A 24,740-nucleotide genomic window follows, 5' to 3' on the forward strand; every position below is an offset into this window, starting at 1 on the left:
TTATTTTCCCCCAGCTATTTCTTTATCCTCCAGCTTCAGCCTCACAGAAAGGAGTTTGCAAAGAATGACCTCATGGTGTATGGTTGATCTATTTGTCTAGTTGCATATTGCTAGCCTTTTGTTGAGCAGATCTTGAAGTACTTGACGGCTGTTACACCAACAGCAATTGATATCTTCACGGCACTTGGAGGGCAGTATTTGCCCATTTCATTGGCTGTAGGTAAGCAAAAAAACTAAGCATCCAATCCTGCTTTGGGGCCTTAGCAAATTAGCAATTAAATTAATCAAGGACAGAACATCATGTGCACACAAGCAGAAAAGCCATCTACTTCCATACTCAGAGATTTTGCCTTTCATTCTCAACTAGAGAAGGTTCCAGCTGAATTCAAATTAAACAAGACTCTGAATTGTAAAGGAGTACACCATTTAACACAAATGTTTAAACACCACGATGCTCTCTTTCTCGGCAACGTAAGACGAAATCATCTGGGAATAAACTCAACAACAGAGGCTTCATTAAACATGTCTGCTGAAAAAATGCAAAGCAAAAAGTTCGTATGATATACATTTCTTTTTTCCTTCTACCCTACTAGAAACCCAACAAAGCAATTGTGTTTTTAAATACATGGACACGCAGTCCATCCGCCGGCCAAGTCCTCAAAGGAACAGAAGGAAGAATGAAGAATGGCCAACGCAGCACGGTTGAGTACAGGGCACTGAAAATGGAAAACCACGAGCGAAAAAGACAAATGGCTCGCACTTTTCTACAAACACTTGCCCAGTAGTGTTGCCAATGCTAGAAGAGGAAGCGTCTACAGCTGTTGTCGCACTTTGCATTTGTGCAAGATATTGCACTTGTGAAAGAACAACTTCTGAAGTTTTTTTCACCATGACCTTCTATGTGAGGAGGTGGCACCTTTACAGCGAATTTCAAAATCATGTCGAGTAGCAAGGAAGAAGTAGTTTGCTTGCTCATGCTTTTCCACCCAACCAAAGCCCAAGGAGGCTTATAAAAATGTTGATTTATGATTTACAAGGTAAGGGTACAAATCAACAAAATCAGCATCATGATATCAATTAAAACGATGTATCAGTGTACAACACTGTGCAAACATTGTAGTGCTGCCTCAAAAAATGCACTTAAAAATTACATAAAGGGGAGGGGGATCACACACAAACACAGGAATTAAGCAAACTAGTTTTTTTTGCTCAGCCCCCTATACTGCATTCCCCAAAATGCTGGGTGACATATGGGTTTGTTACTCTGACCACTAGGACTGCTAGTTCTAAAGTAACCAAGGATGAGCCTTCAAAGAAGGGGAGAAAGTAAAGACTTCCACTTTGCACCTCTCTGAAGACTAGAAAGCACCATTCAAGGCACCATACCTTAACTGCTGCAGTCCATGGCCTTTGTTAGAGCTAGCTATCAGGCTAGGATAGCTCATGAGCTAGCTATTACCTTCGCTTGGGGCCTCCTACAGTCCGAGATGTCCAGAGGTCACAGAGCAGTCACACAGATACTCTGTTTTCAGAGGGAAGATGTAAACCGTACACAAGACTGATAAAGAGAAGGGGCTCTATAAGGAAAACATGAAGGCTAGCTCGGTGTGGAAAAGAAAACTTGTGTTTTTTTAATTAACTACAAGTTGCCGGCATGTTTGTTTGTGTCATTGATTATGTCAAAATTCAATAAACCTTTTTTAAAAAAGAAAAGAAAACTCATATAGGGTCTGAGGACACTAAAAACAGGGTGGCAACAAGGCTGGGGTAGGAGAGAAAGAGACTGAAAGTAGCTGGGGAGGGCAGGTACTAATGAAAGGATGGGACAGAGAAGGAGAGGAGAGGAAGTAGGATTTTGAGGGTCAAGGAGAAAGAGGGACTAGAAAATCTCTTCATATAGGACCCAAAGGACTGGCCAAGATAGCATAAAAGGCTGGGAAGGACGACTGTGCAGGTAGGAACTCCAGAGAGTTGGGGTGGGGTGTTGAATTATGTGCTTGGAACCTACTAGCTGGATCTCTTGCTAAACTTATGCTTATTTGCTTATTCAGTGAGACAGTGTGGCTCTTTACATTACCCCCCCACCCCCACCAGACTTGGCATCTTATTACAAAGAAGCAGTGCCTCTACCAGGAAAAGGATCATATTCAGTGCAGTCTGTGGCCACTAGGTGTCACTCTAGGAAAGAGCATTGCCATTTAAAAAAAAAAAAAACAAGGAACAGTTCAGGCTGCCCACAGTCTTCTGCCGTGATCACCAGCATGGCCTACGGCTAATAAATATTTAAAACGCCACAATATTAAGCAATTAAAGTGACTATTTATGAGGAAGAAAGGTTGAGAGAACGTTTTAACCTTTAGCATTTCAGTTTAAAAAACAAAACATGCAAAGTTGTCTTTACAGTGCAACCGTTCATGTAACTTTGCTGCAACGGAGAGGTAAAGTGAATCCAGCTATCTCTTTTAGCCAGGTCTGACCCACATTTTCCAGATTTACTGACTGAAAGAAGACCAAATATGCCAATTCCTCAAAGTAGCACTAAAATCATGAAAATTCAGGACATTCTTTACGAAGGATTGCTCATGCATAAGCCCTGTAGCATAAGCACCTGCTATAGGCCACGGATTCCAAAACAAACCAAATAAGTCAGAGGCTTTCACGGCCGGATTCAACTGGCGTGTAACAGACTTCCCTCTGTGATACACCTCTGAATACGCCAGCAACAGATGCAGGTGAAACGTTAGGAAGAAGATCCACCGGACTGCGGCCACACAGCCCGGAAAACCCACCACAACCAAACCAAATAAGATTGCTTCTGAGGATGTGCAGAGTGGCTTTTCTGCTGCAGGATTTTGGATTGAAAAAAATGTGGGCTTTCAACTGGGTCTCTGGATTTCAAAGAGGCTGCGGTTTGTTGCTCTTGCCACAAACTACAGAGCAGCCTCCAGTGATTTCATGAAAGCTAACCCAAATGAATAACCAACTTCGGTGCATCTTCTGCCAGTCGCTCGCCTACACGCTGCCCAGCACAAGTCTTGCAGCTTTAATGCTAATGCTCCAGCTAAACCCTGCTTCCTTCAAGTAGGACATGCACCCCAAGTTGCTAGGCAACTGGTAGGAGGAGCCTCAGGGCACAAGAAGAGTCAGAAGAATGGAAGAGGCTCATTGCTGCCTGTCACAGATCAGGGAAGCTTAAGAGTTGGGGAGCCCAGAGACTCTAGAGTTCTTATTTATATGGCTGGGAATTAAACTACAGCTGGGACCTGAGGTGCATAATGCTGACACCTGATGTTTTAGTGAACCACAGAAAAATGGGCAACCACACAAATACATCTGTGGTTACATTGGGAATCATAGGGTTAGACACTATATAGGAAGAAAACAAAACCATGAAGTCTTGCTGGTTCAACAGCATTTTATGCAAGCAGGTGGAAAGGATGGCGAGAGCAACACATGTTCCTCAGGAAGAGGATCTGGGCAGGGTGGGGCCTCCTTTCCAGACTCAGAAGAACAAATAATCCATCATAACCCAGAATCACAAATGCATGGCAAGGTTCTAGCTTTTGTTTTCAAATGCAGACACAGAGAACGTTTGTTATCAGGGATCCGTGTGGACTTATTTACTTCACATGTGCGTACTCTGGGGTCTATGAGTGACTGCACTCGAAGCCCATGTGGTTGATACTACTCGCACCACAGTATGGAGCAATGCTCTCTCGCCGAAGAGTCTCTTTTCGCATGGCTCATCTACTCCAGAAACCCCATGTGATTGCTTGTTTGTGTGCAGTAGGCAGTCAGGGGATGTTTGTTCTTCCCTCCCCTAGAAGCTATTTGGAAACTTGTTTGCTTACAAGATTCTCTCTCTTTTTTTCTATGAGATCTACGATTTGTGTTCTCTCATTAGGGGATGCTGTAAGCACACCACAAACACACACGTAGAAGAAAAATACAGGGAAGCACTACAGCAGCACCTAGGGGCAGAAAACAAGCATTACAATGCTAACAACAGTAATGGAGAAACATAAACAAGTAATGGGTCACCAGCACAGCAGCAGGCTACTTACAGGTACAATCTTCAGTGCACTTCTGTAGCTTCCAAAGAAAGATGCCTGGGCCTTCAGGAATGCTCTTGCCACACCGTCGCCTGTGGTCATAGAGACTTTCTTCAACCTGTTCTTCAGAGCAGAGACCTGGACACATGCAACGAGAAACCATAAAGTTCATCTCCATGGAACCAAGCCAGAAGATGCCACGAAACAAGACTATGGACAAGGGACTTTTGTGCAGCCAAGGTGATTGCCAAAGGAGGAGGGATGAAACACACTCTGATCGCCCTGTGCCATATTCCCAGCTGCACTCTTCAAACCATTTGGTTTTAGTACGAATCCTGAGGGGAAAAATTATTGTTCACATATCAGATGTAGTAACAGCACCACAGAGAATGGCTTGATCGGTTCAGAATTTGGTTGGCTGGAAGGCTACTTGGGATTCTCATGAATATCGTTCAGGGGTCCTCAGAGGTGAGCCAGGAACTCAGATCAGGAGACCATGCCTTTCTTTATGAGTCCTTTAACTTGCAAAGGTCCTCACTAAGTGAAGTGAAGACATAATTGACTAAGAAGAAGACTCCATTAATGTTAGCCCCAAGCTCTGGAATGACTTCCCCAGGAGGGAACCAATTCAGTCTATCCCTCTTGCTCTTTCAGAAGGAGTGGCAGTAGAAGTTATTTATTTGAGAGACTATTTAAGCCAGCAAAGAAAAGCTACTGCTTTTCTCCTTCGATCTCCTGGGAATGCACATTCAAGTTTCTTTAACCCTTAACTGCTTCCTTTACACTTTGTTTGGCATCCTGCTTTAGAAGGCTGAATAGCTGGAAGATGCCGTGACCTTTAAAGAGAGGTGGGAAAAAAGTGTCACAAAATAAATGAACCTATTTTAGAAATAGAACGGTTCACTTTAGCATCTGCTTTACAACTCTTACGTTGCCAGCCTATCAACACTCCTTACCGAGTTCACCCAATGGACTTTAGGAGAGGAGGAAAGAGATCAGGTGCATAGGCTGAATGGGTCTGCACTTAGCAGAATGCAACAGGGTTCAAGATCACACTGTGTGGCTGTGACAATGACACGGATAGAATATAATGAAGATGTCTGAGGGAAGCCCTACACTTGCATCAGTTTTGGCCCATGGTATATAGCAGTTCAGGTGTTGCCCTTTCCAGTCTTCAGAGAAGCTCAAATTCATAACTGACATATTTTACTGAAAGAGCGGACCCCCACCCCCCCGCACAGCATCACACTCTTTGGCAACAGCAACAACCTCCACCCTTGAAACAGCTGATTCAAGCATAGGCTCTTCCCTTCTTTGCTACTCAAAGGCTCTCACCACCTGTGCCCCAGATTATGCCTCACTTAACCTTCGCTGCCCTTTCCCTTTTATCCTGGAGGTGTTTAATTGCCTCCGATTCACAGAGCTGCACTTCAGGTGAACACAGACCGAATGGTCTCATTACCATCTACACAAAGGCGTGCTCCACAATTGGAACCGAAGGAACGCCGACTTACACACCTTCTTCCGTTGACTCCCAGCGACCAAAAACGTCCACCCTTACCTCAGTGGTGGCTTGCCTCTAATCTTCTGAGTGGATTCCACCCAAATGATGCCTTATCATCCTGTTCTATGCTCCTGAGAAAGTAAGCTGGTTGGGTGAGTCCAGCATAGTTTTCAAGACTCCTGTGGTGTACTGATGAGAAACTGACTTTCTTCTTTCCAATGGAACCGAGAAGCAATTCACCTTTCGCACACTCCTTCGCTACCAATCTTGATCCTCCTTGATCTCAGATTGCAAATGCCTTAGCAGACCAGGTGCTCAGGAGCAGCAGCAGCAGAAGGCCATTGCTTTCACATCCTGCATGTGAGCTCCAAAAGGCACCTGGTGGGACACTGCGAGTAGCAGAATGCTGGACTAGATGGACTCTGGTCTGATCCAGCAGGCTAGTTCTTATGTTCTTATGTTCTTAACTGGCAACGGGCTCATCAGACCTCAAGGGTCTTTGCCTCCCCTCCCCACACTTCACTCCCTCATCATCACCGCCTTTGTACCATTCTCTATTGCTCCAGTCAAGTTTATCTTCATGCAGAATCTCTTACTGCAATAAAAACAGACAAAAGCGCTGTGCATAAGCTGCAGCATTTGGGGGGGAAAATCTTTCATTGTATGGGAGGGAAAAAATCAAAAGTGCACATCTCAGCAATCGGCTTTAATTAAAATAAACAGAAAGAAGAGGCTAGACAGGTGGCTGATGGCAAAAGCTATGGGGGGGGGGGGCAGCAGAAGAGCGAACAGACATTCCTGTAATTGTACATACTTTTGTATGGCAATCGTTGATTACAATCGCTGATTACAAGTGGGGTATAAATATATGCGCACCCACGTGTCCCAGTGGCTGGGATCGCTGCGCTAACAACCCCCACAAAGAACAGAAGCGCAGAACAAAGGAACCAAAGGAACCAATTAGAAGAAGAAGAAGAAGTTGGATGTATATCCCCCCTTTCTCTCCTGTAAGGAGACTCAAAAGGGCTCACAATCTCGTTTCTCTTTCCCCCTTACAACAAACACCCTGTGAGGTGGGTGGGGCTCAGAGAGCTCTGAAGAACTGTGACTAGCCCAAGGTCACCCAGCTGGCATGTGTTGGAGTGCACAAGCTAATCTAATTCACCAGATAAGCCTCCACAGCTCAAGTGACAGAGCAGGGAATCAAACCCAGTTCCCCAGATTAGAGTGCTCCTGCTCTTAACCACTACACCACACTGGTTCTCTACACTATTAGCTATGGGGTGGTTGGATCCTCTCTTGCTGGAGATCTTCAAGGAGAGTCTGAACAGTCATCTGTCAGGAATGCTCAGTCTAGACGTTTGAATTTCCTGCACTGAAAACAGGCATTGGACTAGATGACCAACAAGACCTCTTCCAACCCTGGAACAAAAAGAGATCCGCATTTTCCAAGAGCAGAAGAAGGTCAGGGGGTACATCCACCCCTCAACAGAGTTCATAGCTTAATTGAGTTTAACAGCTCATAAGCCACACACTTGTTTTTAAAAAACTGCAAAACAGAACTTTGCCACATCTATGTTGCGCCAAGCCTTTCCTTTCCTTCCACAGCTTTTAAAACAGTAGACAGAGATAGCTTTCATTTACCAGTCTTCTAATCTAAAACAGGGGTTGCCATTTGAATGAAAAACACCCTCAAAATTTCCACTGGAAAAGGAAGATCGCGTTACAGGCAAGCCGTTGCCTGTACGAGGACAATTGTGGGAGGCACTGAGAAGATGCCAGATGTTACACTAAACCGGAATCGCTGCTTTTTCTTATTCCCTACACGGCATTGGGTAAAATGGCAATTCTGAAATGCATATGATACCCATATAAGAGCAATATGGACTATCTATTTTCTAACCAAAAAGGGGAGCAACAACTATGAGTCCCTTGCCCCAAAATTGTTGCTTTCTTCTGTCTAAAAATTTGGCACAAAAATGTTGCATTCTTTGAGACCCTTCTCTGGGAGGCTTTGCCTTCTGAGGCACTTGAACTGGTGAAAACTGACCAAGAAAGAGATTCTGAGGCTTTGATGGATAGCTTGATGATTTCAGTTCAATGTGCAGAAAGCGAAAAGGGCAAATTTTGTGCTGAAGACACAAAACAGAATGATCGTAATTCCCTTGTACAGGCTTGTGAGTATAGTTGGAATGCCGTATACAATTTTGGCTTCATCTTTAAAAGGATATCGTGGTGCTGGAAAAGGTGCAGAAAAAGGACAAGAAAAATTATCATCAGAAAACCATCTCTCCAAGGAAAGGTTTAGGTGCTTGGTGTGTTTCCATTTGGCGAGAAGATGAATAAGGGAGAATGTGAACAAAGAATGTAAAACAATGCATGTGATTGTGAAAGTACATGATCTTTTTTCCCCACAGTTATTACTATTTGTAGACACTCAATATTGATGAATGGTACATTAATAATGGCCCCTCTAAGAGTAACTGATCTGTTCAGACAAAGAGGTTCAGGGACTGAAGCCCACAGTTCTCAGACATGTGGAAACTGGTTAGTGTGGACCTACAGTGACAGACACACCAATGCTCAGATTCTGGGTTCTTATACTGACTTGCTATGTGTAATTCGCCTTGAGTCCTTGTAAGAAAGGTGGACTATAACTAGTGTAAATAAATAAATAAATAACATATTGCTTCAAAAGCCCCTGGCAGAACTGCTGGGACAGATCTCTCTACATTTCAGAGAAAAGCCATATACAAGCAGATAAAGATGGGCATGCAACACCAACAAACTTCTATTTCTGCTCCTTACCGGATCGCGACAGAATGTTTTCCCTGAATTGGACGGAGGGTTGCATTCCGCCAAGCGCCGTGTTTCTCAATACAGAAGCTATCACATAGCCAATCCTTAGAAGTGCTTTTAAAGAAGATTTCATACTCTTGGCAGCTCAGGATTAAAGGTCAGATTTAAGCTATCACCATGTTTCGAAATGCAATCTGTGCAGTGCAGCATAATGAAATGGTTCAGTAGAGGTGCTTGTGGAAATTCTTTTAATTAGGTCCAAGGCTTTCTAGTTGTCAACATGAATAAAGCAAGAAAAACACGTTGTCTTGAAAATACAATATCAGAAAGGGGGGAAAAAAATCCTAACTTCAAATGCACGTTAGCTTATTTTATTTTTTTCCAAAAAAAAAGGGAGGGACATCAAGGCAAGAAACACAAGCTTTGTGTTCATGTGATCCGTTCGGAAAGTTTAAATCATCACAATTTATAAAACCACACCCCAAATATTCATGCGTGCGCATAAACTTCATCCTAACATGCTAACTAGAAGAGAAGATGCTTCACTGACAGAACAAAATAATTGTGTGCCCGTTATTTACAGTTTGATCCCCAAATAACATTTTGATGTGTGAAACAATGGTGCACTAAGGGACTCTTGATTTGTTTTCTTCCAAAGAAGTGCACGATTCTGTATGCAAACAAGTGGGCAATTCTTCCAAGAGCCCAGTTTCTGAAGAGACCGACAACCTGTAGCCTGAGAAGTATCCAAGCACAAAGAATGAATTCTGTTCCTCAACAGATGCCAATGGTTGTAAGGGCACAGAGACAACCTGCTAGGTAGTCTTCTTCGTATTTGTTTCTTGAAAAACATTACAAATGCTCTCCTTTGCCTGGAAAGAACTCTTTAGTTTGGAGAGGAGATGTCTATGGGGGGATATGATTGAAGTCTATAAAATTATGCATGGGGTAGAAAATGTTGACAGAGAGAATTTTTTCCCTCTTTCACACAGTACTAAAACCAGGGGAGATACATTGAAAATGCTGGGGGGAAGAATTAGGACTAATAAAAGGAAACGTTTCTTCACGCAACGTGTGATTGGTGTTTGGAATATGCTGCCACAGGAGGTGGTGATGGCCACTAACCTGGATAACTTTAAAAGGGGCTCGGACAGATGTATAGAGGAGAAGTCGATCTATGGCTACCAATCTTGATCCTCCTTGACCTGAGATTGCAAATGCCTTAGCAGACCAGGTGCTCGGGAGCAGCAGCAGCAGCAGAAGGCCATTGCTTTCACATCCTGCATGTGAGCTCCCAAAGATCTCTGGTGGGCCACTGCGAGTAGCAGAGTACTGGACTAGAAGGACTCTGATCTGATCCAGCAGGCTCTTTCTTATGTTATTATGTTCTTAACATAAAGAACCTAAGCAGGAAGGATGACAAGCTTCGGCAATTATACCTCTCCTGACTGATGCAGCTTACTGCATTTTGATGTCCGGGGATCCACTCTGAGCGATATAAATAGACTGAGAGCTGGTGGAATGGTCAAGTGGAGATGGGAAAGTTCCAGTGAGAGTTATAATATCCACTCCTATCTCTTAAACATCATGAATATGCAAACTGCTTCACAATCCCACAAGGTTGCAAATTCCACCAGGGTATGCAGGTTAATATTTTGCAAAAAAAAAATCAATGCAAGTAAAATAAAACAAAACAATCCTACAGCCCTTTAGAGACTGCAGAACCTTTTGTGATCTGGAATATCATTAGATCTGGAATATCAGCTTTAGATAATGGGGGATAGAGGAACCATTCAAGGGTGGATTCAACCACTCTGACTACAGCATCTGCTGTGATGATGTCAAGGTCAGAAAAATGAACAACTGCCAATACATTGTTCTGAATATACCTCTGACAAATGCCTAAGACAAGAGAGGAAGAAAGAAACAGTGGTTCTCTCCTTCAGATACAGACACTAGTAGCCACATTGCTATTACAATCTGAATTGTCCACACCCCTCAGAATCCATACAAAGCATATCATGGCCCACATATTCCTATTCACATGGGAACCACACGTGAGTCCACATGCCACTGATCAAGAGATCTTAACAATGAGCATGGAAGCCCTACCCAGCATCCTCTACGTGGCCTAGAGGACGAGAAGGGACTCCTCAAATTAAAGTGCCCCTGCCTTTATTTAAACCACAGAAGCTAATAAAGAGATTCTGAAGAGATTCATATCCCCTCTTTCTCTCCTATAGAAGACTCAAAGGGGCTTACAAGCTCCTTTCCCTTCCCCCCTCACAACAAACACCCTGTGAGGTAGGTGGGGCTGAGAAAGCTCAGAAGAACTGTGACTAGCCCAAGGTCACCCAGCTGGCGTGTGTTGGAGTGCACAGGCTAATCTGAATTCCCCAGATAAGCCTCCACAGCTCAGGCAACAGGGCGGGGAATGAAACCCAGTTCCTCAAGATTAGAGTACACCTGCTCTTAACCTCCTACGCCACTGCTGCTCCTATATCTGAATTCCCGGTAATGAAGAAAGCACCCACATCTACAGCTTTCCACGGGGTCAGCAACAGTCCTTTTTCATGAGGTGTTTACAGATCAACTGTTTCTGACCTTTTGGATGGGTAGTGAGTTCTTTTACTGGCTGTATACATTTGTAATGTTTTAGTGATGTCTTTCTGCAGACTTATTTGCAAACTGCCTTGAGGACAAGACAGATTTATTTCTGAATAAACAGGCAGCTTCCAAGTGGGATGAGACTGGCCATGGGTGTGGTCTTAGGGGGTACTAGAATGTACCTGGAGACAGTTATGTGATGGATGAGGGTCAATAAACTGAAGTTCAATCCAGACAAGGCTGAGGTGCTGCAGGTCAATGACAAAGCTGCATTCCCCTGATGAGTTGGCCTGTCCTGAGGTAGCTGCATTCCTGAGTTAGCTGCATCCCCCCTGAAAGAACAGGTTCATAGGTTGGGGGGGTATTGATGGATCCTGGTCTGCAGTTGGAGGCCCAGATCTCCTCTGAGGCATTTAGTGTCTTTAATCTGTTTCGGCTGATATACAATTACGGCCATTCCTTCCAATTGCTCTGGCCACAGTCTATGTTTTTATGCCTGGCTGGGTTTTTTTTAATGATGAATCTTAATGTTTTGTATTTATTCTTTTTATTTTGTGGACTACCTTGTGCAAGATTCCTGGAAAGGCGGCATAAATATATATCTATACCTAAATGGAATAAATATAACCCACCCACCCCCATTGGTTCCACAGGGGAAGAAAGTACAATGGATCAACTTGAAACATATTTGCACGGCCAGAAACATACGATCCATACAGGGTTCCAAATGCATGAAGCATGATACAAACCTGATACAAATTCAGCAAGCAAGGGGGCTGCTCTGTAATGGTCTGTGGCATAATGGGGAACCATCTTAAGCAGAGGAGAAAGCTTTATTATCCAGGTACCAAAGTAATATAAAGGGGGGAAAGGATACATCAGGAAACATTAATTGCTAAAAGCAAGACGATGCTAGTTAAAGTTTTGTTACAGACAATATTAAACCCAGCTGTGTTTACGAAACAGTTTGGAAGGGGGAGGGGGCTAAACCATGCAACATTTTTTTGTTTGCCAGGCTAGTTAATTGAATTTGCTGGCAGCACTTCCTCTGTGACACTACAAAACATCCTTCAAAATAAAAAAAATGTAGCCTTTAAGCAGAAAACTGAATCAAGAAGCTTTAACTAGCAAAATGCAGCTCTTTTTCGTTATAAAAGGAAATAACAAACGGAAGGAAATCTCTTAAAATTTATGACATTCCAAGGCTTTCAGTTTGGGGTTTATTTGGCAAGGTCTCTTCTGATGTTCCTCTGCCTGCTCACAATGGCCCCTTTAATGAAAGCCCATAAAATCAGATATTACACTCGATAGTTGACAAATCATATCCCTATGCATGGGGCCTGGGACTCCCTGAATCCAGCCCTTCCACATGAAATTCCATCTCTTTTACAAATATGTTCTGTAGAGAATGAGAGACACACCAATCAGCTGGTCATTCACTACACACAAGAAGGCGGGAAAAATGAAAGTTAATTTTGTTGTACTGAAACACAAGCGGAGCTACCAGGGGACCGGGGTGTGTGCGTTTCACAAGGCGCACGCCTGGGGAAGTGGAAAATTGCCCCTCCCACCCACCCCCGGGCCCCCCCACTTACCTTTGTGAAACAGTGGAGTCTGGAGAAGTGGCCTGTTCCCTTCAGGCTGAAAATGGCCTGGTGGGAACTACACTTCCCAGGAGACCTTGAGAGCCCCAGGGTCTCATGGGAAGTGTAGTTCCCACCAGGCTGTTTTCAGTCTGAAGGGAACAGGCCGCTTCTCCAGCCTGCACTACGGTAAGGGGGGGCAGAGCGTCGCAGAGGAGTGTGTGTGGAAAATACAGAGTGCTCACTGGGCGCACTCTGGCCCAGCTACACCTCTGTACTGAAACACGCCATGCTTCAAAAGCTACCAAGAAGCTACTGAGTCACAGACCTCTCACTTTCTATAGTTCATCCAATCTAGACTCAGAATCAACTAGAGACTACAAAACTGGGCTTGGATCCAGGAAAAGCAGGTTCAAGTCACAACTCAGCCATTGAAATTCAGTGGATGGCCTTTGAGGCAAGTTACATCAATCCACAGAATGGGATGCTCTAAGAATAAAAGGATCAGAATGATCAGGCATTTTAATACAACCATAAGCGACTAAGGGCATGAATTAAAAGCCCCCAGCTTGAAAGTTTAGCCCAAAACTTGCTGTCCTCAGCAAGGTACTCCTCCTTCCTTGATCCTTCTGATGGAAATCATTACTAATAATCTGCCTCATAAGAACTGGCAAAATGAGGCACACGAAGGCTTTGAGTTGTGCCAATCATCAGGTATAGTAAAACGTATAGATAAACGTCCACTCCAGTCTACTAAGGATTACTTCTTCACAGAAAACCTCTATTATGGAATCAACTGGGCAGTTGTTATTGTGCCCCTGAAAATTCTCTGGCACTTCCTTTCACCCAGAATGAAGGAGGAACAATGGCATCTATGCTTCCCATGGAGAAACACCAGCGGCTTGCCCCCAACAAGAGAAAATACAAATAAGAGAAAAAGTGCTTAGTGCCAAGTTCTGAGAAATCAGACAGGGAGGACCCAGATTTTTAGAGTCTTCTCCATGTTTTTCAGTCTAAGGTTGGGGAAGAAAAAGATTTCAGGAATCACATTCTAAACCACTAGGCCACCAGCACAAGATCCAAACCAGTTATACTCACCACGTCATTTGGAAGGCTTTGCAGATCATCAAAAGGGGTTTCCAGTGTGTTGGTATCAACATTAAGGATGACAACATCTTCTACTGCCATGTTTCTAACTTTCTAAAAACAATGGAATTCGAAGAAAACATGAGAACACAAGTACAGGCTTGCTAGATCAGACCAATGGTCCACTAGTCCAGCATCCTCATTCCTACAGTGGTTTACCAGATAATCTCAGGGAGCCCAGCAATTGGGTGAAAAGACTATTCCTGCTGTTGGTCTCCAGAATCTGGCACTTGGCGAAAACATCTGAACCCAGAAGTTCCACTTGACCACTACATCTAATACCTACCGATGGACCCATCCTCTATGAATTTGTCTAATAATCTTTTAAAGTGTTTTATGCTAGCAATTATTCCCACATGTTGTGGCAGCATAATTCATAAATTTATTACACACTGCATGAAGTCCTTTTTGACTGTCTTCAATGGACTGCCAATCCATTTTACTGGATCACTCTCCATTCTTGTATTACGGAAGCTCAAAAAACTTTTCCTTATCCACTTTCTTCAGTTCATGCCTATGGTAATTATTTAAACCTTTACAAGCCCCCCCCCCCTCTGGTTTTTTTAATGTAAAAACTCCTTTATGCTTTCTTCATAGGGAAAGCAGTCTAACCCCTCCCCCATTTTGCACTTGCTTCTTTCTGCATTTTTAACTCTGCAATATGTTTTTTGAGATTTGAGAACCAGAACAACATATAGTATTCTAGGTTGGCCACACAAAGATATTACACCAGCTTTTTTATTTTCAGTTCTTTTATTTATTTACAAAATTTATCTCCCGCCTTTCTGCCCTTACAAGGACTGCCAAGGAGGCCATCCATTTAAAACATACAATATAAAAATTATATTAAAAATGATTAAAATCAATCCCCTCCCAAACATACATCATAAAAAGAATTGCACAGAGTTAAAAAGGATTAAAATGCACACAAAATGTACAACGCAGGTTAGCAAGAAGGGATCGTTTAGGCCGGAATCCCAAAATCTTCAACCATTGGAGGAACATGGCCATAGACCAGGGATGTCCAACTCTGGCACCCCAGATGTTCATGGACTATGAATCCCATCAGTCCCTGCCAGCCAATTGGCCATGTTGGCAGGGGCTGATGGGAATCGTAGTCCATGAACACCTGGGGCGCCAGAGTTGGACACCCCTGCCATAGACAGATGAATCTACCCAGGGAGAGCTTTCCAGAGCTTTGGTGCCATACCTGAAAAGGCCCCCTCCCAGGTTGCCACCCACCTAATCTCAGAAGACAGGGGAATCCAAAGCAAGACTTCATAAGATGACCCATAATGGTCAGGCTGGTTCCTGATAAAGGCACACAATGTACCTTTTTTACCACTACTACTATACAGCGAGTCAATGTTTTTACGGAGCTATCGATCACTCCAAGATCTCTTTCCTGATGAGGCACTGCCAGTTCAGACATGATCAGTGTCAATAAGAAGATGAGATTAGCATGAAAAACTTATTCACAAGCCTCATGTGTCCTGGCCTCCGTATAATATCTGAGTTTTTATTCAGCTTCTGCCAAAAGTGAAGATGAAATCAAGTCCCTTCCCTTCCTCCTACCAGCTTCCTCAAACTATCACATCATACCTTCCTAATACACAGGACATTTTCAGCATTTTCTTTGCAAGAGAAGCTTCGTGTCTTCCAGGTTCTGCCAGATATACCTGGGAAGTAACGGCTGGCTCCTCCTACCCCCACACCCCTAGGCTTGATGCTCCCATTCAGAGAAGAAAGCTAAAAGGAATCTGTGTCTACTGGAAGCAGCATGGAGCTGCAAAGGTTCCTCAAGTCAGGCTGGACTGTGGCTAACCCCAGGTGATTACAAGTGCAAGAAGACAACTCAACATGCCACACAAGTATAACGTTAGAGATTTTCACTCCATAGCAAATAAAATTACAGTTCCTCCAGATGCCAACTTGTATTACGGCCTGCATGGAATCTGTTTTCATCTGTGCAAAGACCAATCACTGGAAACCACAAACCCTTTTTCCAAGTCCCTTTTTTTTCCCCGAGAAAGGGCCTCGGGAACAAACCAAGTAGTGACATTACAAACATTGCTAAGATCCTAAGTTGTTTCACAAACCACAACTTTCATGTCATCAGACGGCAGACAGTTTTCAAGCAACGATGAGACACTTGCTAACCAGAAGGGTTGGGAGGTTAAAGGTTTTTCACATAAAAATGTCTAAACTGAAAGGAGTGATTCTTCCCTCGCAATCAAAGCAGCAGCCTTTGAGAAACGGAAAGGACCCTCCCCTCCACAACTCCAGGAACCAAAAGGTCATTTGTTCAGCACGTATCTGATAGACCTGAAGCAGAGCTCAGGAGCCTTGCTTCTTTGGGGAGCCAGGAAGCAGCAGAGCAACTGACCGGCTCCTTCCTGCCTCTGAAAATTAAAAAAAAAAAGGAATCTCAGTTACACCCAGAAGACTCAACAGGCCTAACAAAAGGTCTTCAGGTAAAGCTTTAACTGAAGCCAGAAGTTGGTCAAAAGGGCTCAGCGGACTAGTCAGGAAAGAGGCCCAGGCATACTGTCTAGAGAAAGCCCTTGCTCCCACAAAATTCACTGTGGATGGATTCCGGTGAGTAGCTGTATTGGTCTGAAGCGTCAGAAAGAGGTTTTTGAGTCCAGTGGCATCTTTAAGACCAACGAAGTTCGATTCTTGATACGAGCTTTTGTGTGCATGCACCAAAAATAAACCTTTGTCGATCTCAAAGGTGCCACTGGATTCAAAATCCACAGTGGACACCCCAACACTGTCTCCACAGTAATTTCAGATGCAACACACTACCAATGCTAGAAGAGTTTTGGATTACAGGCAATGGGATGCCAAGGAAGATTAAGCCAGCAATGACAATTTGACGTATGCCAGGATTACTTTAATGGGAAATGCTAGGGACTGACGCTGGGACCCACGGAATGAAACACCCATTAAGACGTGGTCCATTAGCTGACTTATCCTGACTCATGTCATTGGTCCTTCTACCTCAGAACTGTCTGTTCTTGGCTGTTTTCCAGTGATTAGCTCTGAACAGGACGTACTCCTTTGTATCTTGAATACACAAAGCTACCTTGAACAGGAATCAGGCTTGGGTTTCAGAAAAGGAAAAGCGTTTCCCAGTCCTGCTAATCTAGTATCCTTTAGCTGAAGATGCAAAGCATGCGCTCTGTGACAGTCAGCACCCCTCCTAACAGGGGCGGAGCGAGGGGGAACTGAGCCCACGGTATGCCTGCATCCTGTACCCCTGCCATGCCCTGGAACGCCCCCAACATGGCGCCCCCCAGTGCATTGCGCCCTGTCCTTCCCCCTTGGTGCTACGCCACTGCCTCCTAATAAGAAAATGTCCTATACTGAATCAGACTGTTGGCCCATCTAATCCAAATACCCATCTGCCTGGCAGCAGCTGTCCAGGGTTTACCATAGAGGAAAATCATTCCCAGTTCTTGATAGCTGAAAATGCAAGTAACTGAACCTCTAATCTTTTGCATGTAAAGTAGAAGGTCCATTGAGTCCTGGCACTGATATATTGGTGGAAGAAGATGGAGTGTGCCCATAATTGTAACATCTGGCAGACTGGAAAAAGAGGCAGCCCCCTTGCCCATCTTTTTTCCATCTTGGTCCCACCTTTCTTCGCTCCTTTTTTGACATTCGTATGCTTTAGGGTAGAATTTTAGTTAGAAAGTTGTAGTCACCATCTGTTGGTTGAGTTGGATGATTTCAATGTATAGTTTTACTGTGTTTATTGGATATTTTGGAAGCTGCCCTGACCCCATAAAAATACTGTGGCATACCCTTAACATCTTCCTGTGCCATATTTAAGAGAAGCAGCATGTTGTAGCAAGCTCAGTTCAACAAGTATCTTAAATCTATTCTTTCCGGCTGCCCATAGTCATGGATGAATAAGGAATACACCATCAAGGAGTTTCTCCTTGAGGGGGAAAAAAACACTTTCAAATAGCCCCTTGGCTTGTGGAAATCCTTCAGCTTTTTGAACACATGCCAGCAGGGAGTCCTAAGCACAGTGCCCCCAAACAATCAGCAGGGGCTGCATTTTGCCCTGTTCACGAACAGCAGCTTAGGATTTCTTTCATGAAATTTCATGAGGATACTCTCTCACTCATACATACCGCTCAAAAATGGGATATTGCAGAGCAATAGCAGCAAAGAGTTAATGGAAATGAGGTTTCTTCCCCTCCTATTAGTAAAAATCCCACACATCATCATAAGCAAACACATCTGTCATAAAGTATATGAGTTGCTATTTATGGCTGACTTCTTTTTTTGCAATTCTAGCTGCCTGCAAACAAGCTCCACTACATCTGTGTCAGCAATTCAGCCACTTGCAGTCTGGTGATCCACTGCTTGGGGTGTGTGTGTGTGTGTGTCTTTATTCCTACTCAGTATTAATCGTTATCACTGGAGTGATTCCCTCTCCAGCCAGATGAAAAATAGTATTTGCTCTAAACCAAAGTGGTCCAAGTCCCATCGACAGCGCTACTTGTTTGGATCTGGCTGCAATTGCTACACTGACACCAATGGATATTTGGTCAGAGCTGCACACCCACTTTAGTGGAGATGCTGATGCTAGGCATACAGAGAAAACACTCTTCCCATTTAGAGGAAGCACTTTAGCCACCCTTTGGAGCCCCACAAGGATATCACTGAATGGGACAACTGAATTCCCTCATTTAAATAAATATGCCTGTTGACAAAACCTCACTGTAGACATTTTGGTACAAAAAAGTATGAAACAGTGCACGATAATCACAAATTACCGCTCACTGATTGGAGCAAAGGCACTCTTTCATTTAACCTTTCCATTTCCCCGATGTCCCCAAGAAGTTTCCCTAATGTGCAGCTTAAAAGACAGTTGTAACCTACCCCCAGATGCTATTAGCCCTAAACAGCGGGGCTAATTGACTGCCATTTTGTCTCCAAGCACAAGCCAAGATGATGGTCATTTCCTATAAAGTTTTAAATGGGCTGGGACAAGATTAGGGTCATTCACTCCCAACAGGAGCTTGTCCATCTGGTAAGATCAGTTTCAGAAATCTTTCTATGCATCCTCATCAGCATCAGTAAGGTGGGGAGCCAAACACCCCCCACCCCACCCCCACAAACAGCAATATTCTATAAAATGACTGTAAAAATTAAAAACGTTTCCCAGGCTTTGGACTGATTTGCGTTATTTTGTATGTGTGGGGTGGCTGCTTCCACCCGTCGCTCAGTTTGTCACTGTGTTATGCTCAATATAATGAACCTTTTTAAATTTCCGTTTTATTAGTTGTATGGTTCAGATTGCTGTCCTTGGGTCTTTCCGTGACACACTCAGAAAGCAGAATGCATGTTTCCACACAGTTTGGGCTTCTTTGCAAGACGGTTAGTATTTGCAGCCTATTAACCTCAGGACATTGCAACCCGACATATCAATCTGGCGGCCAGGAAGGGGGAAGCAGCGGATATAGTGTTTTATTATTTCATGTCCCAAACGCAGCAGCAAGGAGGACTTAATGAAACTCACTTTAGATTTACAATCTGAAATAGCTACTCAACAGACCAAGGCGGTTAAGCTCAGAATGCCCTCCGACCCCTGAACCCTTTGATCCACACCCAGCAGGTGGCCTATGACCCCCTCCTGTGCATCTTCCCCTCTTCCGCCAGCCAAGTAACCTTGATGTGCAAAAGGCCTGATCCTACACAGGTGATGCCCAAACTGCTTATCATTGGCAGCTGCTGCTAGCTGTAAAGACCAACAAACTTCACTTACACTGAAAAGTTCAACACAATAGCAGAAAGAACTCAAGATCTCTTCGGTTGCCGAACTGCCAAATAATATCATGACATATTAACCTATATGTTCCCTTTCTGACATTATAATGATTATCCCATTGCATTAGTCATGGCAAATATCTAAAAATATGGCTTAAGGTATACAGGGCACTTTAAAAAATGTCTGAAGCCAAGGTGTACAGTCAGTCTATACAGTCCTGTAGTCTATACAGTCCTGTAGGTAAACTGGCAAAAACTCTTCGAAGCATCAAGAAATGTCTACTTGAGAAATTGACTGGGAGATGCCAGTGTGATGTAGGGGCCAGAGTGTCGGACTAGAATATGGAAGGCCCAGGTTTAAATCCCCACTGATATGTAAGCTTGCTAGGTGACCTTTGTCCACTCACAAACATTCTGCCTAATCCACCTCACAAAACTGTTGGATGATAAAATGAGGGAAGAGAAAACCAATGTAAGCTGCTGTGGGTTCCCAATGGGGAACAAATAGCAGGGTTTAAATGAAATGAAATAAAAGCTTGAACTGCAAGCAAAAACACAATTATGCCAATTTTTGCTCATGTACACACAAAGGACTATTGGGCATCTAATTCTGTATTTTATCCTTTAACGGGCAGAGGTTCTCCAGGATGTAAGGCAGGGGGACACACACACCCCGTTTGTTTAACAGGATATGCTTTCAAAGCCAACATCTCCTCTCACCCTATCATAATCTTTAAGAACAGCTGAACTCTTGACTACAAAGGGATACTGAAGGGGTGTTTTCATGGCCTACTTCAAAATGATGGAAGACCCTTCCTCTCCAAAGTATGAGCCTCAGTATTTTCTGGGGTGGGGGAACAAGCATCCAAACATGACAACGGTTGTGCTCCAGGACACTGACACTGAACCACCTGTGCTTACTTTCAGCTGGAAGCCAGCCGGCTCAGAGATGGTGTGAAGGTACTTGAAGGAGTGCCATGTCTGAAGCTAAGTAGGTATAATTACAAGAAAAAACTAGATGGCGGGAGGTCCACAGATGCTGCCCCTTCAAGGGATGGCAAGATACAACTGTAAATAATTTATGAAAGTAGATGGTCTTGCCTCTTGTTCCCCTTACCACCAAGTAACTGATACCTCGTCTCAGCCATGTACCAGAAGGGATTCAAGCTTTGGTCAACGAACTGCAAGCAGGCAATCCAGTTTGAGTGGGGCAGATTTATCTTATCTCTCAGCTATTTATCAGCGCTAAACACTTATTATTCCCTAATATGAATTCAATTTGTGCCACAAAGGGCATTCTATTATTTATGCAATGGAACCCAACCTTGCCTACACAGCAGCTTACCAACACTCCTCCTCCTTTGAAGTCGCTTTATGGATGGCTTAAATGTGATTCTCATACAGAATGACTGACTAGGTGATGAGAGAAGCCCCGGAGAATAAAGGGTGGCGCAAAGTCCATAGATTCCGTCTTTTTGAGGGCTTGTAAATCAGAAACAGGCCCTCTGACCAAAAATAGGGATTACTTTATCTCACCGGAGAGCCTTCCAGTCAGACCAAATTACATGCAACAACCTACGGATGTGTTTGATATTTTAACCCTCAAAGATTCTTTGTCGGTTTGCATTAATAAGCTGCTTCTTTATCAGCCCTAAATAATTCTGGAAATTAAACCCAATTCTACGTACATCTGATACCATTAAGCACTTTTCCATTCTGAAGCGGCTGCCGTCACTCAAACATTTAAAAAAATCGAAATGTAAATATCAACCAACTGTTAAAAGATAAACACTGCAAGAACAATACTAAGTCTAAGCATAAAACCCAGAGACCAGAATAAAAGAAAGATCATTACAATATCACTGCTAGAACAGCTAGGATGCAGATAAATCACAAGAGTGGAGAGAAATCAGCAGATATTGAGAGTAGGGAAGCACCAGTATCATCTGGCAAATCCCCAAGAGCCAGCCCAATGTCTCCAGCCATGATAACTATGAACTTCCCATGTTTACAAGCATGTTTACAAGTTTCTATCTCTCTTTTTCCAGATGACAAATCGATGGTAGCTACCTTCCCACTCTCCTGGTTGGCATTTCCTTACTACTATATCTGACCACTACTGATGGCAATATACTGGGCTAGATGGACCTTAGCTTGACCTCCCTGTCGCACCTCTGAAGTTTCAGGTTCCATGGAAGGAAAGGGGACAGTGCATCATGTGCTTTAAAAAATTCTAAGAAAAACAAAATGTGGCTTAGAGAACAGTCTGATGGCACCTGATCTATGTTCATGTTAAACCTTTCCTTTGTGAATGGGCCGTTTTCCAGTTATTGTTTTATGATGTCTTTTTAATTCATGTTAAAAGCTTGTCGTTTTAGCTATCTCATGCAAGTTAACAAAGGGAGATGACATCTTCTGCTCTTTAAATCAGCCACAGCCACACCATTGTTTAACCCCAAATCCTAGACAGTGGGAGAAGGCCGAATGAGAGAAGATGGTTGAGATACAGTCAGGCTCAACCCCCTTCTGAACTTCATGCCATTCTGAGACACGATGGTGGTGGGTCTAAGAAATTGTACCCTACTCTGACACTGTTATTGTGCAATGCCAGGCCCATAAATAACAACACCAAGACGCCACAAAACTATTTTGTAGCATAAAATGAGGACCTGGCATGTGTGACCAAGACCTGGATTAGAGAGGGCCAAACAGTCATCTTGAAAGATCTTGCCCTACCAGTCCTCCATTACTTGGACAAAGGGTTGGGGTGGGGGTGGTGCGATGCATATCCAAGAGATTTTCTCTTTCAGAGCTCTCTCCATGCCAATGATCTCTGGCACTGAACATGTGGCCCAGTGTGGAATATCATGGAGAGTTTGGCTATCCAGCTGATGTACCAGCTACCTAGAGTGCCAGCAGACAGCCTGCTGAAACTGCTTGAAGTCATCTCTGAGTGGGTCTTGAGACGTCCTAGGCTTGTTGTCTTGGGTGACTTCAACACCCATGTGGACTCGGCCACATCTTCATAGGCAGTGGAACTGGTGTCATCCATGGCAGCTCCGGATGCAACTTGACTGAAGCAGGTCAGCCCTGCTGCTGTTATTAGATCTCACTGTAGCATTTGACATGGCTAATTACAATCTTTTGACCTATTGCAGAGGTGGAGAACCTATGGCACGGGTGTCAGAGGTGGCACTCAGAGCCCTCTCTGTGGGCACACGCAAGCAGAGTCGCCCCTAACCCCACACACAAATCTAGACTGGCCTGGGCCACTGGGCTTGACTGTTAGCATTAAACCTAAGACCTAGTTTTGGGGAAGCAGCGTAGGTAACCCTGTTAAGAGCTGTTAAACCCCACTGATTTTAATGCGAAGAACAAAAGCTCAATCCTTTATCTGGGAGAAAGCTCGGTTGCTGGCAATGGGGCTTGCTTCTGAGTAAACCCTCCTAGGATCGTGATTCACCCGTTGGAAGAGTTGCATGGTTGCTTCAAAGCAAAGCCACCAACTTCCACCAAGCTCACTCCCGAGTAACGCATGCCTCGGAGCCAACCGTTTTTTCTCAACTAAAACCTAAGTATTCAGGTTAAATTGTCATGTTGGCACTTTGTGATAAATAAGTGGGTTTTGGGTTGCAATTTGGGTAATTGGTCTCGAAAAGGTTCGCTATCACTGACCTATTGCCTTGCTGATGCTGGGATTCAAGATATAGCCTTTAAAAGGTTTGCCTAGTTTCTTCAGGACCAGGGACAGCAAGTGACACGAGGTGTGAGGATGTCCTGGAGGCATTTACTTGTCTGTGGTGTGCCACAAGGGACCATCCTCTCCTCAATGTTGTTTAACATCTATACGTGGTCCCTGGCGCAGGTTGTTTAGAGCTTTGGGCTGAGCTGTCACCAATATGCTAATGACACTCAGCTTGTTCAGTTGATGGATGGCTAGCCAGCTGCCACGCCAGAAGTTTTGGCACAGTGTCTGGAGGTCGTGGCTGGTTGGTTGGAAAAGAGTAGATTAAGGCTAACTTCATTCAAGACAAGATGGAGGTCCTGTGGGTGGGTCAGGGCAGTCTGGTAGAGGGTTTTCAGCTGCTGAGATTAGATTATGCAGCTTTATATTCAGCTGTGTCTGTTAAAAGCCTGGGTGTGACTCTGAAGTCCCCCCTTTCCATGGAGGCCTAGGTCACCAATACAGTGAAGATCGCCTTTTACCATCTTCAACAGATTAGGCAGCTAGCCCCCTACTTATCCCACCCTGACTAGCCACAGTGATCCATGCAACGGTCACCTCCAAACTAGATTACTGCAACTCGCTCTATGCAGACCTGCCCTTAACAGTGACTCGGAAACTAACACTGATCCAAAATGCAGCTGCCAGACTCCTCAGCAGTACATCGGAGAGAGAGCCAATAACACCAGTGCTTCAGCAGATGCGCTGGTTGCCAGTGGAACTCCAAATCAGGTTCAAGGTTTTGGTTACAACCGTTAAGGACTTGCACAGCCTGGGACCATCATATCCGCAAACCTGCATTACCCCATACTGCCCACAGAGGATGCTCCAATCCTCCGATAAAAGCCTCCTGGTAGTCCCTGGTCCCAGGGCCATGAGTCTTGACTGAAGCCAGGGCTTTTTTGGTACTGGCTCCAGCCTGGTGGAACTCTCTGTCGGCTGACACCAGGGCCCTGCGGAATCTTAAGCGATTCCACAAGACCTGCATGATGGAGAGTAGATTCGGTGGAGGCCACTCACGTATCCCCAGTGGCATCTGCTGGACTTCCTAGAACATGTTTTTATTTTGCATGGTCCCCTGGATTCAGCTCATGCTTGAACAGTTTAATGAGTGTTTATGCTCAAGCTGGGTTGCTTGAGTTGTCTTAGGCTAAACTGTTGCCATCTTTTTGGTTGTGATGGGTTTTCCGGGCTGTGTGGCTGTGGCCTGGTGGATCTTGTTCCTAACGTTTTGCCTGCATCTGTGGCTGGCATCTTCAGAGGTTTATCACAGAGGGAAGTCTATTACACACTGTGTAACAGTGTAACTGTTGCCATCTTGCTTTTTAAATACTGGTAGTGATTTTTATGTATTGTAAAAATGTTTTAAAATGTTTGCATGCTGCCCTGAGCACAGTTCCAGTCGGGTGGGGTGGGATATAAATTTAATAAATAATAAATAAAATAATAATCTGGGTCGTCCCCAGATTTCACAGGTTGATAGAAATGCCAGATTTGCTGTCCAGAAAAAAATCCCCAGCATACCAAGAAACCTCCAG

General features: G+C 44.1%; 1 protein-coding gene across 9 annotated transcripts in view; it reads right to left on the minus strand.

Annotated features, from left to right (window-relative positions):
* DENND1A (DENN domain containing 1A) overlaps positions 1–24,740 on the minus strand; it is a 275,137-nt gene that overhangs the window by 64,995 nt on the left and 185,402 nt on the right. For all 9 annotated transcript variants that reach the window (XM_048513362.1, XM_048513361.1, XM_048513358.1 and 6 more), the window contains 2 exons: positions 13,644–13,745; positions 4,065–4,190 (listed from right to left, as the gene is read on the minus strand). In XM_048513362.1, the coding sequence (XP_048369319.1) occupies positions 4,065–4,190; positions 13,644–13,745 (228 nt within the window). The remainder of the gene's footprint in view (positions 1–4,064; positions 4,191–13,643; positions 13,746–24,740) is intronic.

This window comes from Sphaerodactylus townsendi, linkage group LG12 (assembly GCF_021028975.2).
Source record: "Sphaerodactylus townsendi isolate TG3544 linkage group LG12, MPM_Stown_v2.3, whole genome shotgun sequence".
Lineage (NCBI taxonomy): Eukaryota > Metazoa > Chordata > Lepidosauria > Squamata > Sphaerodactylidae > Sphaerodactylus > Sphaerodactylus townsendi.